This window comes from Taurulus bubalis, assembly GCF_910589615.1.
Source record: "Taurulus bubalis genome assembly, chromosome: 8".
Lineage (NCBI taxonomy): Eukaryota > Metazoa > Chordata > Actinopteri > Perciformes > Cottidae > Taurulus > Taurulus bubalis.
Window position 1 is genome coordinate 16,934,242 of NC_136596.1, and position 16,704 is coordinate 16,950,945.

At 39.1% G+C, this 16,704-nt stretch overlaps 2 protein-coding genes across 2 annotated transcripts in view; both read left to right on the forward strand.

Moving 5' to 3' along the window:
- Positions 1 to 1,778, forward strand: part of adgrd1 (adhesion G protein-coupled receptor D1) — a gene marked incomplete at its 5' end in the record, with an annotated part of 28,098 nt that extends 26,320 nt beyond the window's left edge. Inside the window, one exon of the mRNA XM_079222377.1 lies at positions 12 to 1,778. Within this exon, the coding sequence (XP_079078503.1) occupies positions 12 to 107 (96 nt within the window). The 3' untranslated portion in view covers positions 108 to 1,778. The remainder of the gene's footprint in view (positions 1 to 11) is intronic.
- Positions 1,779 to 2,461: 683 nt separating this feature from the next.
- Positions 2,462 to 14,799, forward strand: ulk1a (unc-51 like autophagy activating kinase 1a; the record flags this gene model as incomplete). Its single annotated transcript, XM_079222027.1, has 27 exons — positions 2,462 to 2,551; positions 2,641 to 2,733; positions 2,822 to 2,863; positions 4,008 to 4,040; positions 4,158 to 4,194; positions 5,634 to 5,807; positions 5,943 to 6,016; positions 6,091 to 6,192; positions 7,103 to 7,161; positions 8,271 to 8,353; positions 8,443 to 8,493; positions 8,595 to 8,683; positions 8,845 to 9,001; positions 9,092 to 9,152; positions 9,608 to 9,688; positions 9,887 to 10,012; positions 10,115 to 10,245; positions 10,562 to 10,662; positions 10,938 to 11,059; positions 11,288 to 11,403; positions 11,669 to 11,794; positions 12,197 to 12,351; positions 12,498 to 12,673; positions 12,771 to 12,889; positions 13,170 to 13,327; positions 13,434 to 13,569; positions 13,720 to 14,799. 27 exons carry the CDS (start codon positions 2,462 to 2,464, stop codon positions 13,761 to 13,763), a joined length of 2,736 nt encoding a protein of 911 aa, XP_079078153.1. The 3' UTR covers positions 13,764 to 14,799.
- Between the last annotated feature and the right edge of the window lie 1,905 nt (positions 14,800 to 16,704).

Consider the following 16,704-nt stretch of genomic DNA (forward strand, 5'->3'; position numbering starts at 1 on the left):
TCCCATCCTAGATGAATGGAAACAAGGAGGGCGTGACGCCCACCAAGATGAACACGTGGGACAAAAGCACCAACTCGGCCAATCGCATCGACCTCTCCGCCGTGTAGAATCATTTCTGTCTGTGGCAGGAGAGCAATCTGCAGCTCACAAGTGTAGAATGACAAACACTGGCCAGAGTATTCTCCCACTATGTTATGCAATGAATTGAACACTCATCCACTCAAGTGAAAGTGATACCAAAGGAGATGTTGTGTAGCTGAATAATAGCTTCACCTTTAAAGACAAACAGACTGTCAGGACTGTGCCTTATTGTTGTCTCATAAAAACATATTGCGTTTCCAAAAACCAGAGCAGGGATTTCCGAGGAGGTCAGTGAGAGTCTTAGCATCCAGGGGTGCAGTGCAGGGTCTGGTGAAAACGCTCTGTGTAGTGGAGCGTCTGGAATTGTCTGTTGCATGGCCCTTCTGTATATTGCAGTTGATTTACTAATTGGCAAGATTTTATGTCACAACATTTTTGAAATCTTAGAAAATACCCTTATTTCATTTCTTGCTGAGAGATGAAAAGATTGATACCACCTTTAAGTCTGTTCAGTGAATATTAAGCCAGTACCAGCAGCTAATTAGCTAAGCTTAGCTTAGTACAAAGAATGGAAACAGCTAACCTGCCTCTGTCAATAATTATTATACATCATATAACAAAACAGACATGTGACACATTATGGAATCTCGGTTATGTGCCGGACTAGCTATCTGTTTCCCCTGTTTACATAATTTGTGCCCAACTAAGCTACGGTAATCTGCTGCTGGCAGCCTATTTAACGTACAGTCATGAGAGTAGTAGCAGCCTTTTCGTCATACTCTTTGCTTTAATTTACTTGCAGAAAATGTAACATTAGAGAGAATAAGTAATTTCAGGGTATGGTCGGTTACAAATAGCCTATCTAAACTTGGATAGAAAAAAAAAACAAGGAAAGCAGTATATTTTCCTTAAATTGTGTTTGATTTCTGCCTTAAAAATAGATACATAATGATTTCACTAGTTGTTACGAGTATTTAATATCATAAACGACAAATTACTTATTTTAGGTGGATAAACTTCTCCAAGATTCACCTGGTTCATGCAGCTTTAATCCAATGTTGGGGACAGAGAACCACAACAACTGCATGAAAGCAATGGATGAAGCAGCAATTGTAATTCTGATATAATGTATTTATTTATTTTGTGATTCTGTATCATTTCTTCTGCAAAGTGTCACAGCTTAACAATCGGTAGATTCTCATGTTAAATTCTGTGTTTATTTGTGTGTTTTCTCTCTTGAAATGAACTGGTATATTTGCAGTACCTCACATCTTAGTAAGCTGCAGTTTGTTGTGCTTTTTGAGGGATAGTCAATACTGGTTGTGTGTTTTGGACAAAATTCTGTGAAGTTTTATTGTGTCTTTAGCTATTTCTGTTGCTAATTTCTTTTACATTTTCATAACTGTTTTGTACAATGAAATATGTTCTGCAACAGAGGGAGTTGATAAGGTTTTTTCTTTTTTCTTAAATACTGTGAGAATGGAGGGAGATGGCAAATTTAAAATGTCATTGATCTTACACTGAACCAACATTAAGTTTCCTAAAACAGGATTTACTGTAAGTCACTCTGCGCTCACTTTTCATGTCAAATTTCATGTTAAATATTTCAATATTTCTATGCTTGTATGGCCTTTAATGATTGTTGTTTTATGGTACTATGGTTTGTGCTTCCAATTATCTTTAATAAAAACGTTTATGACAAGAATTCTGCGTCATTTTCATTACATGCCTTGCACCATTATGTTAATATTTGTGTGTATAAATATAACAGACACACACAAATTGTGAATAAAGTATATATATCTGCTAACATGATTATTCTATTTTTAGAAAATAGTTCCTTCTTGATATAACATTGATAATTAAGTCTTAGCTGATCTTAGCCATATTAAGACATTGAATTACAAGTTTACGAGGTGTCCCTGAATGCGCCATCATCGAACCGCTGCCTGTCTGTCTGCGCATGCTCGGCGAGAGATATGAATAACTCTAGCGTATGGCCAGAAAGGTGAGTAAGACCATAATATCTGACCTCAGTGTTTCAAAACAAACAGTACTGACGTGAGCTTTTAACTTGTACTGGATCTAGAAAAGCAACAGGGAGTCATTTTTAACTTCAAGCACAGTGAGTCGCTAATATTTTGTTTGCATACAGTTGTTTATTCCTACGACTTTTTGTGTTGACAGAAACTTCGGTATGTTGTCATCGATATTTTCTTCGAGGATGAGGCTTGTCACATGTGAAGACAGCATTTCCCATCAATGAAATGGGATTTACCGGTACGAGGGAAGTGTCGTGGGACTGTACGTCTGTTTCAGCTGGGAAATCAACCCCTTGAACCCGCTCGGATATTTGAACGCGTTTATTTTGTTATTATTCATGGAGACTGTTGGGAAGTTTGAGTTCAACAGGAAAAACCTGATAGGACACGGTGCCTTTGCAGTTGTGTTCAAAGGCAGACATAAAGAGGTAACTTTTACATCTGACTTGTTGAGTATTGTCGTGTTGATACGTGGAAGACTTGTGTATCATATCCGACTTTTGTTTTACTTTTCAAGAAACGTCACTGGGTAGTTGCTGTAAAATGTATCAACAAGAAGAACTTGGCCAAATCGCAGTCTTTGCTTGGTAAAGAAATCAAAATATTGAAGGTACTAAGATGACTTTTAATGTTGCCACACATTTGGTTCCAGTCTCTCTGTGTAGCTTGAACTCAAATGTTTTTCCCACCTCCTCTAGGAACTCAGACATGAAAACATTGTCAGACTTCTTGACTATCAGGTAAATACGGTTTGTCTTCTCTTTCCCCTCTCTCCTCTCACACACATCAGCACAGACGTATGCTCTGTAGCCACACCTGCAACATTGTTGACTTTGCTGCCACAACATTGCACATCACGTGCACATATCATACACATTTGGTTGTTAGCAGTTGTAGATTTTTTATGGAGCTCATGACCTCAATGACTTGAAGTGGTTCTGTAGTTTATTATTTCTTTCTTCAAACATTCTAAAAGATGAAAAACGTGTTGTATGGCGGCTTTATTAGCACGATATTGATGTATCACTGCTCACCATACGCCTTAGACTAAATTAATATCCAGGCAATTAACTGATGTGAGTTTGCGTGAGTCTCCGCTTTCCTCTTCTCACCTTACTGACACCTGCCAGATACCAGACAGGGGTGAGCGTATCTCTCACTACTCCTGACAGATGGCAGGCGGTTAAACAATGGCTTATTAAGCACAGGCTGTGAGTTTGTAGCGTCTCACAGCTGACACACAGCAGCAGGCAAGGCCCAATACTTTTAAATGATACATTCTAGGTCAGGCTGCAGGAGCCTTTTGTTGACAGCAAAGTGTGAATTTACCTGTCCTGAGCACAACCTGCTCTCTCTGTTTTCTGTTATAGGGACATGCACTGCATCATACAACCAGTGTTATTTGCACAAAAGTACAAATGATTGAATTTCACTCAAACGCCAAAAAGAGGCAATTAGCTCCCCCCACTCATTACTTCAATCGGGTGGATTGACAACTTAAATGTCTTTTTACTCCACCCCATGTCACATCACCGCTCTGTGACTTTTAAATGGAACTCGGGAGGGGTCCTTAATGATTCAGGGGGGCAGGACTGGACAGCGGCCACGGTGGGGTACAGTTTCAGGCCCCTGGGTTGGCTATTGTCAGAGGGCCCAGAGTTTCGCTGCTGGTGACATGCCAAAAAGAGTCAGCTCAGTCTAAGAAATGAGATGGTGTCACTTGTTGTGTCATTTGGGGAAAAGCTGCCAAGACAATGATTGTTGGAGTTAAGTCCTAATTCCCTATATCTTCAAATTAAATAGATTATATTTATAGACTCAAATATATATTTACACTGTATAGCTTTTTGAAAATAGTATGATTTCATCTGTTTTCATCAACAGGAAATAGGAGGGTGTGTGTATCTTGTCATGGAGGTGAGTTTTGTTAAAAATGGCAATGTCAGTCTGGTCTGTGAGAATGGAAATGCAAATCACTAAACGTTGCAGCATTGCAAAGGTGTCTAATACGAATTTCCTATCTCATCTTTTCAGTACTGCAATGGAGGCGACCTGGCAGAGTACCTTCACTGTAAGTTTGCTACATCCTGCAGGTCTAAATATAGCTCACATCTCACTACTGTAAAGTTTTCTGTTTCACCTGCAGTCAAAGCAAAATAATTGGAACATTCACACCACTCCTCACTGTTGTATCAGAGGGTCAAACAGGGTCAAAACAGAGGGTCAAACTTAGTTTGTTATCTGTAAACATGTTTGGAGCAGCTTGCTGTTGTACTGGCAGGTCAGTTTGGCCTTTAAGAGGCTTGGCTAAGCTTTTTCAGTGTTTTGGAGGAATAATAGGATTTTGAGGCTGCAGAGCAGAATGAACATAGAATTCAGGTTTCAGGTTCCAACAGGTCAATAGGTAAATTATCACTAATACTAATACTCCCAAGAGCTTAACCCAGATCAAACTAAACCCCTAGAATTTACAAGTGATTGTGATGGTTTTTTTCCTACGAATGATGTAGAAGCCAGTTATACGTTGTCCAAAATAACTCCCAGCTTTTCTTTTTGAGTTCATTGGCTTTAAGACCACCTTGTGATTTCAACACATTTGAAATCTCAGAATGACATAAAAACTTTTCTCACTAGTCTATCTTGCTAAAAATGTTCCTGCTTCAAGTTTCAAATCCTGCTCCAAGATACCATGACACAGCTGAGTGCATGGAGTTGATTTTTCTCAGGCCTAATTCACATCTGTGGTGTCTATTTAAATGTGGATCGTCTGTCTAATTCTGTTACCTTGCCAGCGTCTCTTATTTTGAAGACTGGCCTATTCTGTGTCCCTGCCAAGGCAGCACATCCAGCTATTTACAGCACAACAGTCAGTCACACTTGGCAAGGTTCACGGAGCACCCACATGACCTCACCCATCTGCCACTCACTTATCCCCTGTGCTCCGATGGAAAAACACTGCAGCTAGAAATACTGAATGTTCTGGGAAGGTAGTGGGTGGTGTGAGCGTGTCAGACGGCCCTGACATTAATATCCAAATGAAGCCCCCTCGTAAACAAAATTCTCTTCCACAAAGTTTGACAGCAGTGACGCTGATGTGATTAGAGTTTTTCACGTTTCAAGAGCTATAGCTTGGAAATATTTATCAATAGTACTGGTTAATGTTCTATTGATTGACTAATCTTTTAATCTCTAATAGCATCTGGACGCTAATACGCTACACTAACCTTTTAACCAAGTGTACTAGTTGTCCTTTATGCTTGTTAGCATCACAACATTATTAAATCTTCCCATTTAACAAATGATAATTTAGTTTTTTACTATTCAATTTGTACTACATCAGGCTCTGGTAACTATTGTTCTTTATATGTTCTATGTACAACAGTTAATCCTAGAACAAGGTGTGTTTTTTTCCATACCTTTACCTCTTCACCTGTTAGGTACCATGCAATATGATGACCCTTATATTAACTGCCATGTTAATCTTTTTATATTCATCCCTCTGAACCTCAGCTAAGGGCACATTAAGTGAGGACACCATCCGCGTATTCCTGCAGCAGATCGGTCAGGCGATGAAGGTCTTGCAGAGCAAAGACATCCTCCACAGAGACCTCAAACCTCAGAACATCTTGCTCTGCCACCCAGAGGGGCGCAGGTCCAGCCCCATCAATACCTCTATTAAGATAGGTAATGACTTCACTCGGCAAAGTATTAGAAGAAGTGAAAATACAATATGTCTTTGGAAATGTGTTGGTTAGTTAAATTCTTACTGAACGTACACGCAGTACTGTATGTCCCTCACCTTTTTTACTCCCCCTCCAGCTGATTTCGGGTTTGCACGTCATCTTCAGACGAACACTATGGCAGCCACGCTGTGTGGCTCACCCATGTACATGGTGAGTGTTTTGAGTTTTTTGCACCAACAAGTAAAATGTCACTGTGTCTCTAAGCTGTGTTTGTCTGGACACAGGCTCCTGAGGTCATCATGTCCCAGAACTATGATGCCAAGGCTGATCTGTGGAGCATAGGTACCATTGTGTACCAGTGTCTGACTGGAAAGGCTCCATTTCACGTGAGTACAAATACACATGCAGATTCACTTAAGTCCCTTGCAAAATTACAAGTAATGCAAATTAAGTCATGAAGTTGTTTTGCTTTACTTCCTAGAAACACAGACTCATGATTATCAACACACAACATGATACATCCGTTTCACAACACAGAAAAACACTTGATCCACAAAACAACCATTAAACACCACCTGCTGGCTGTGTGACACTCCAGTGTTATTAGTTGGAAAATGCAGGAACAGCTTGGTTGTTTACAGATGGGGGGGCATACGGAAATGGCTATGAGCCATTTCCCCCAACCCAAAGCAAATATAGTTTCACAACTCTTGGTCTTACTTTCTGCTGTTCACGTGGCTGCTCAGGTGACAACGCAGAACTGTTCGTTGAATATTTATTTGTATATTTGGTCCCTTCTTTGTCTGAAGTCCATTGTATCCACATATATACTGTATGCAGTTCATGAAGAAGAAACACTTGACCTTTTGTACATTTTGAGGTTATTTATGTTGCAGTTTCCTTGAAAGCATTTTCCTTGAGAATGAGAGGCAAGATTGACTTCTATTTCTACCATGCAGGTCTGTGAGTTGAGATCAGTCCAACGGTCAGTGTGGGGTTAGCTGCTGCTGCTGATGATGATGATGATAATGGTGTTTACTTAGCTGGCTTAGCTGGCATCTCCAAGCATTCCACTTTGCCCTTTGTGGGATCATCAAACACCCACATATTGTTCATGTGGCATAATTTGTTTTTGTAGAATTATAATGTAGTCAAATAAATAGTAAAATGTTCCCCTGTTATATATTCATGTGCTTGTTTGTAAGGATGCAGATGCATTCATTTGCACATCATATTGTGTGTTTGCATATAAACGCTTATTTTCAAGTGTAACTCCTGTTCTTGGTCTTTGTGTAGGCCAGCACGCCGCAGGAGCTCCGTCTGTTTTATGAAAGCAACATGACCGTCTTACCCAGGTTAGTGGACGACGCCACGCCAACACACATCTGTACAGTACACACACACAATACACAGTAATACACAATATGCGTAAACAGGCATTACAGTGAGAGCTGTCTTCTCTGCACCCAGTTTGCTGATGAATGACTGTGTATGCACAGAGAGTTTAGCACTCAATAAATCCCATACCACCACTAAAAATAGTCCTATTGTGGAAGACGCATATACAGATACTTAACGGGGCCAATCATCTGGAACTTTTGTCCACTCTCACACAGTGGATATTCAAATATCTAACAAATGTCTGAGGCTAAATCAAGTGTCCTGCCAATAATATACTTCTCTGTATGAGATATTGTCCATGTGTAAAGTGAATCGCTATATCTCTGCCTTAATCTCAGTTGACAAAGGCCTTTACAGTTATTTCTCTTGGCTATTTTAAGTCATTTTGAACACTTAAGCCGACATGCCTGGAAAGCAGAGGGGTTCAGAGGGTTGTTTTCTCACTGTTTTTATGGTGTACTTTTCCAGTCTGTTTGGCTCGCGGCCATGCTTATCTTTTGCAGTGATAAAGCTGCGTGATAAGCATGAGGGGGCATAGTTTGTTGTTTTCTTGTCATTCTATATATAACCTGCTCCAAGTTGCCAGCTATTAACCTGTACGTGTATCATTTTCCACATGACCCACATACCTCTATGCAGATTTAAACACACACACACACACACACACACACACACACACACACACACACACACACACACACACACACACACACACACACACACACACACACACACACACACACACACACACACACACAAACACACTGTCTCTACTGACTCAGTGTCATGATGCCCTGAGGTTTGGAAGCAAAGCCGTGAATTACATTACAAATTCTCACATTTTACAGCTCACTCTGAATTTATGAAACGCAAGAGACCTAAATATTATTCATTTTAAGACCACATATATCGCGCAAACACAGTGAATACCCAAAATCAGCAAGTTCAAAATATTACTATAATAATCGATAAATATAATATCAACATGAAGGCTCCACATATAACAGTGTATAAAGCTGATTGCAGAAATTAACCTAAACCATGATTCCACCTCTTTTCCCAGCATCCCAAAGGAGACTTCTTCTAACCTAAGACACTTACTGTTGGGGCTGCTGCAGAGAAACCACAAAGAACGGATTGGCTTTGGTGAGCCTCTTCTCTTTATAATTCAGAAACTCCTTTCAGAATTACATTTTTTAAAAGCCTCTCTTACATCTTAATCATTACATTTGCAGATGAGTTTTTCCACCATCCTTTCTTGGAGACGAGCTCATCCACAAAGAAATGTATGGACTGTATCTTACTTGTCTCTCTACAGCTTCAGAGTCAATAAAGGTACTGTAGCCGTGATCCTAACACAATCATTTCTATGTGGGTTTTTTTACAGGCTCTCCAGTTCCCGAGATCTCTTTCCCCAGTTCAGGTTCAGCCAGTTCCTCTAGCAGCTCTACAACATCCCAACTGACCTCCCCTCAAGTGAGTACAGCTCTCTTTATTGGGTTTATGAAAGAAAATACTATAGTCGAAGATGTCAAATGTAAATGTATTTTTAAAAGAAATACAGCAAGCTCATAGTTTATGTGTTATCTATCATAATTATATTTGATTAAACGGTTCCTTATTTTACACTCTCCTAGCATTCCGATGGAGAAATGCACCGACTTCAAGCCAAAGCACAGTATTCGCCTACACAGGACACACACGGCTTCTTTCTGAAAGAAATAGCCAATCAAGACAGTAGGAATGCCTCATCTTACTCAGAAGACTATGTCATGGTGCATACCCAGTTTCCAAGTGAGACATCACTCTATAGACATCTGGATTATTTTATTCATCATTATCAGCGCAAGCAGTCTGATTATTTTGATTGTACTACTTTTGTAGGTGGGTGCACATGTGAGTTGGAAGTTGGGTCACCCATTGACAGTTGCCTGATATACAGTGGGTGAGTAGTCACTCTGAGGGGTGCATAATAACTTTTCAGTTAATCATCAATTATCGTTGAGAATATGATTTCACTGTATGGATTAATATGAAATTTGGCCTCATACATCACACAAATTTACTATGTGGCCGATTGAAGTGTGCATTAATGTATCCACGATGGAATATTGTTATTAAAAGAAATTACTAAAAATAGCTCTGTTTCTTTGGTATAAATTGTTAGGATATATATATATATATATATGTATGTATGTATGTATGTATGTATGTATGTATGTATGTATGTGTATATATATATGTGTATGTATGTATGTATGTATATCTCTAAATCTAAGGATCCATTAGCTGCAGAAAAAATAGGAACATATTTGTTTACAAATGTTTTGCATATGAATATTAGTTAATTAAAGTATTTTATTTATTGTGCAGATTGAGCTAACAATTATCTATTTTTAGAAGTTCACCACTGTCTGAGAGAGGTCCCAGAAAGACACCTCCACCCTCTACCCTGCTCCACTCTCCCTCCAAGCCTGTTGGGTAAGAGAAAGCCAGGAAGGTTTATATTTTGGTGGCTTGAAGATGAGTGTTCTGAGGTAGATGAGTCAGTTGTATATATATGCATGACATGTCCAATATGAGAAATTATTGGTTAGGAACAAGTAGCCAATGTTATTTTTAATTGATTTATAACATCACACTCCTTTGTGTCCTTTGCTTCCTCTTTCATCGATGCAGCAAGCCTGTTGCAATTGTTGGCCGTAAGTGCAGCCCCTCTGCGCCTATTCCTGTCCCAACTCAGATCCAAAACTATGAGCGTTTGGAACAGAACCTGCAACCCGTTGGGCTGCATGGCTCCACCAGGCATGTACAGCCGCTCTGCTGTCTTATCTCTGCTCCAGCCTCAGAGTCTTAGTAGTATCCATTCTCTTCTGCCTCTGTCTAACCATGTCTCACATCATTCAGGGTCACACTCAGCTGTGCTGGCAGCAGTTCCCCACAATTTGGAGGCTGTAGAGCTCCAAGTCCAGGATTTATCCTCAACTCCCCACGGCTGACAGCAGGAGGAGCCCGACCACAACAGTCCTCCCCGCTTGGTAGGCTTCTCAATCGGCTTTTCTTTCACCCATTTAGGGAGTGTTTTTTTAAGCAGAGCTCTTTTACAGCAACCTTCTAGGTCACACTCATACAGCTTAACACAAAACATGGGAATTTGCCAGTGCAATGTCACTTGTTGGCCACCAAGGCCATTTGGGTCAAAAATAAAATTCCACCACCTGAAATATGTCATGTTCTGTACATTCACAGAGTTGTTTTGTAGTGATGTGTTGCCATTTGATTTTCTCTGTACTAATTTTCCTCTGCCTGACTCAATATTTAATAGGTTAATCTTTATAATACTCTGTACTCTAGCGGGAATGACTCCAAAGACCTCGGAGCAGACTCTCCCTCTCAGCACAAGAACTGGACTGCTGGCTGGCTCTTCAGACAGGCAGGACACCTCCAGTCCCAAGGTCAGCTTTCAAACATCTATATTGCCAGGCAGACACCATCATGTGCATTTGTTTAACAATGCACACAGCATGTTATTAGCTGGTGCAATTTTGTTTCTCTCCCTCAAAACAGACTAATTCTTTACACTTTCTATAAGGGCAAATACTTGGAGTAGAATAACAACAATCAGCTCAACCAGTAAAATTGTTCTGAAATCCAACAATACCTGATAGTACAGCTACTATGTTAGCAATTAAATATAATTCCAGAACTATCATTTGCTTTTCAACAACAGGTTCAATCAAGAATGCCAATCCGAATCAGGACAGTCCTAGACATGCAGTCCCTTGACCCATCTCCTGCTTCCCGAACCAACCTCAGCCCGAAACCAGCCAATAAAAATGGCCCTTTCAAAAGGTCAGAATAGTATAATATTGATATTACTTTATGAATATCACAATTACAGTTACATAATAATGGGACCTGCAAAATCATATGATTTGCAGGTGTTTATGTCTTCACATTGAGATATTCTTATTAAACCTGATATATGGCACCTAGAGAAGTTACGCAGTACAAAAGACATGTCATCTGATAAATAATGTAATGCTCTCGATGGTGTCTGTGCCTGTATTGGATGTCCAGATCACTGAGCACAGGCAGGCTGTCTGACATGCTATTGAAGGCGGCCATTGGAGCTCACCTTTTTGAAGAGGGCAGCGACGAGAGCCTCAACTGTGAGAAAAGCATGGATATAACAGGTACCACTGCAACAAATAGGATCAGTCTCATGTGTGTTTTTGTTCACAAATATTTAAGATGTATGTAGCTGTTGTAGATTAGGATATATATTTCATACCATGTATGGTTAAACGAACCTTTAAAGTTATGCAAAGGGAAGGCTTAATGGGATAATGAGTTACATAAGTTACAAATCACATATTTTGAGTTATTTACCATGGCCATGTCGTTTACTGGTTGCAGTTCATCTTTGAACTTTTAAACTCTTCTTATTTGCTCCTACAGCTCCACCTACTGGTCGTCATAGAGGCTTTCAGTTTGCAGACAGCCCACCTCCTGCAATCTTCACCATGGGTTCTCAATCCAGAGGAAACACTCCTCCTGATACCACAGGGCCACGGATGTTCTCAGGTAGATGTTCTTTCCACGCTGAATATTGACTTATTGTTGAGTGAAATCATTTAAACCGTTATTTTAGCCTGTGTTGAAGGAGATTTGAGTGATCGAGTGAGGTTGTATTTTTGTGTACGGCTTTCTGCAGTTTAGAGTTCAAAACACAGTTTGTACTGAGTACGTAATTTTTAACCAGGTAACATTTGAGATAAACCATTTGAAAAGACTGTGGTTATTATTATTTTTACATTAAAGTTTTTTTTTAATCAATATATTAATATTAACAAAACAACAAATAATAAAAGCCACCAGTTTAAAAAATAAAAATAAAACACGTCATCCGTTCCTCCTATGCTCTTTTCATTAGTCTTATTTCTGCTGTTCAGAGTTCAGCTGCATTTGTCTTTGTTTTATCTGCAGGCTCCCCCAGCTACATTAACTCAGCCTGGCTGCTGAACAGTCGCCTTCTCCAGGGAGGAAGCCGTAGAAACAGTGAGACTGAAGCTATGGACGCTACTCCACACAGCAGTCTGGTCTTTCACCCTCCAGAGCTCCCGGAAGAAACACTGATGGAGGTACAGATGAATACTATGACGATACTTTGAGTTGAACCCTCCAGGTTATTTTGAAATTACAGACATTTGCAGATGAACATTAAACAGACAAATTCGGATTCCACATGAACTGTTTCAGGATTCACAGTATTTTGTTGTCTTCACAGCAGGCTCACACAGATGAGCTGAACGAACTGCGTTTCACCTTGGCTTTTGTCCACTGTGTCATGGAATTGGCTTTGTCTAAGGACTCAGGGCTGGATGCCATCAGCAGTCCTGATATTTCCTTTCTAGAGCAGAGCTTGGTGACAGATCAGATCAGCCTTCTGAGTAGAAAATGGAGGTGAGAGGCGTTTTACTTTTTCTCAACATGTAGAATAGCTCCCTTTCCTCACACACCTGCTTGGAGATGACTGCTGTTTCTTGTGTACGTATTCCAGCTATGCAGAGCAGTTAGTGTTGTACATGAAGGCTGAAGAGTTTCTGTCATCAGCATTGCACGCTGCTAAAGAAACTATCAAACAAGGCCGACTCTTTCCCTCTGCAACAGTCAAACAAGGTAAGATTATTGACCTCCATTGTTTTTGTATCTAGCACTCTCCTTTTGTAGACTTGCAATATGTCTGTTAAATGGGTGTAGTTTGTAGACCCTCAGGAAGAACAAGAGCGTCTGGATGTTATTGTCTTTAAAACAATTAAAGCATTACAATTTCAAAGAGAGCAGTTTATTCCAGCCAGGTAGTCTAACTGATGGGGAATTGGCATTCCAGGTTGAAGTGTGATAATAAGGGTCTGTTTGTATTTTTAGGATAATGACATACTATATTTCCTTTGTGCAGTGGTAAGGAAGCTGAATGAATTGTACAAGAGCTGTGTAACATACTGTCGCACTCTCAACCATCGCCTGCAGACATTCTTGCTTGACAAACAAAAGCTTATGGACCGCTTCAATGGACTCACAGCAGAGAAGCTCATATACAGCCACACTGTGCACATGGTGAGCTCACGCGATGGGGATATTCACTTCATTCAGATTCTTTCCAGCATATATCCAGTATGCATCTTTATTTTAGCCTTAATGTGTCCGTTCTTACTGCATTCAGGTACAGTGTGCTGCCCTAGATGAGATGTTCCACTATGGCACAGCATCAGTCCAGCGTTACTACAAAGCCCTTTTGCTGATGGAGGGTGTGTCCCGAATCATCACAGAGCAGAAGGACATCGACAGCATAGAGAAATGTATGTGGCAGCACTAAGACACACAAACCAGCCGATAGTAGTTGAAAACAAGATACTCAGATCCCTTAGGAATGGATTCATCGTGTGATCTTTCCTAGGGCTTGACTAGATTTTATTCTAATCTGAATTTTTCAATATCTCCGTTCTTAGGTAAGCAGTGTATCGAGCGACGCCTTTCTGCTCTGCAGATTTAGAAGTTGCCTTGGGCTCTACAACTCCGTCAACACCAACTGCATTATCTCGTCTCATTCATCGCCCGAAATGTAGATGGATCCTCCTAGATTGTCAATACACACAAGCACTTTGATCTGTCTTAAGGGAAATGACCACTGGAGCATCTGCTCTTATCCCACCAGCCAGTCTGTAATCTTTACATAAATGCACAAAAAGACTGAAGGTCCTGTTTTGGACAAGTTCTAGATTAAGACAGATTGTGTCATGATTGTTTGAATACTTTGATCAGGTATATTGTTCACAGTATTTCTTTTTGTTTTGTTACAGATTCAATATGTTAGTTTGTTATTTTGTGTTTTGCACATAGAATAATCAAATTAAATAATAACTCATTTTTAATGTGTTGTACTTGAAGCAAATGGTATTTAGCTGTTTTCTGTATTTGAAGGGTTGGTGTTATGTGTACTGTAAAAGTTCACTGGCCAATATTTTGGATGAGATGACCAAACTTGTAGCAGTAATATTAAAACTGTGCCTGTTTTTTTTTTTTTTATTACACTGTTCATCCTACCAGAGTAGTGGATGTAGAGGTACTGAAAGTATGTCTTGACCTCATACAGAACGATTGTCTTATAGTCATATAGACTTACATCACAGACTGCAATAAGTATATTTGGATTTTTAAATGAGTTTTTTGTTTAACTGATCCAACAATGCCCTCTGTTGGTTGTGATGTATTTAATCATGTACTTTAAGCGACATTAACTGCATGCCACATTGCTTATGTTTATCTGCTGTTTCTTTGTGTGTATGTGTGCACATTAGTTTATTATCTCCAGCTGTTTGGATTAATGGAAAAAAAAATGTTAATTAGTGAATATATTTGTAAACGATTTTGCAACAGTTTATTACAATTCAATATTTTCTGAAAATGTTAGTGTTAAAACCAAAGTTTGTTAGAATGTATCCAATTGTCTTTTTCTACTTGTTTTTATGACTGCCAGTCAAATTCGCCAAAATGAATTGTTGCGCACTGTGTGATGAAAATAAATAATATTTATTGTCAAAACTATGGATTCTCTTCAAGTCTGTTTTACTTCAGTTACGTTGCACCTTAGTTTGCCATAATATCTGTCTTGTTTTGTTACATTTATACATTCCTCTCTATTTCATAGGTCCGTTAATCAGTTTCTAAGAAATAAACACAAATTGTATTTTTGTTTGATGGTCCCACCACTTCCTGAAGACAGAACGGCATCCGGGTCATACCAAAGGTTGCCGTCGTCGCCATGTTGGTGAATGAAATTAGCTCCAAAACATTGAATAGCCGCTAGCAATATCGATATTTTATTTTCTCTCGGACTAACATTTGTTACAGCATGTGACTCATTGTAAACATGACTTAGGATTTATGAAACTACCGCAGAAGTCCCATTCCCTGTAAGTAACACCATTGAGGTAATAAAATGTATGATTTCATTGGAAGCTGGCCTGCTAGCAATAACAAGCTACCATCGTTAGCATTGTTTCCCGTAGCAAGGGGCATTGTAATATGCTGAAATGACACAGGCAGCATTATTGTAGATGTTACAGTTTAGTATTTGTACACTTATTTGACTATATATATCACCTAGCCCCTAGTCATAACCTAATTGTTTGTACAATTATGGGTTTCCGTGTCTTATTGTAATGCTACCAACAAGCTACCGTTAGCTAACGTTAACCCCCGGAGCGAAACTGGCAGAGGGACATTAACGTCGTAACACTCAATGAAACTAATGCTTTATGTAGGTCAACATAACGTAATTGCGGTGTGAAAACGAGTAAAGTTAGTCTACAACAATCGCAAGAATGTCTCAACGCTCTGACATTCATTTAGCTGTAATTGATCAACAGTAACACATCACCAAAATCAGTATATTATCACCTTTTGTTTTTGATATGCAGGTTGGCGTTGGCTGATTATTCATATCGGCAAACAAGATCTACCCCGTCACTTCAATTACAGGACAACTGGCGATATAGATACTTTATCTGCTACACACGTAAAAATGCACATTACGTTAGATGTATATACCATAGTGTAAAGATGGTTGTAGCTATGTTATACTCTAACTGGGTAATTTAACAACATTGGCTGCTTGCAAGCTGTATGGTCTGGTGTTAAAGATAACAGCCTTTCCGTACTTTGTTATTAAAGCATAGCTATACCCAATAATCACATTTTAATATGTGTGAAGATGTGCCAGCTGTCAAGTGTGTAGCTGTCAACTGTACTGACCACAATCTGTCCTCTTTTTCTACATTGCATTTATCTAAATGCATGTGGACCTCTATATGTGTGTTTTTAAGATTACCAGTTTAATAGTGGGTGATGTGGCAAAAAATCCAAGATGTATGCAATTTTTGTATATATATATATATATATATATATATATATATCATGATTTAATTAATTTTTAGTTGAATAATTTCAGGAATAGTATTTAAAAGGACTAAATACAGGAATAATTCTAGAATAATTCACTAAATTGTGTACTTGTCAAATAAAGAAACAACACAATGATGTAAAATCAAATGAAAAGAAAATACAATATTGCCATAAAGCGCAACTGCTTATTACGCTACAATATTGTCGGCAAATACATCCAGAGATTTTCAAGGGAATTGCATAGGTATAAACAGTATGGCATGAAAAATGCATATTTTAATTTTAATCTATTTAAAGAGAACCCTATTTAAACTACAATTAATTAAGAAATCTGAAACCAACTTATTTATTTTTTGTTTATTGTTATGTAACAATATGTTCCAAATTCATGCCCTACTTGGGTGACTTATCAGACAAAGTCTGCTGACCACTGCTTCTTTGGGTCACATTCGATAGTTAAACTGACTGGTGTGCTTTGCTGTGCCCTTTTCACAGATTATTGTGTTGAGACGTAGAAACAGTGTCACGCA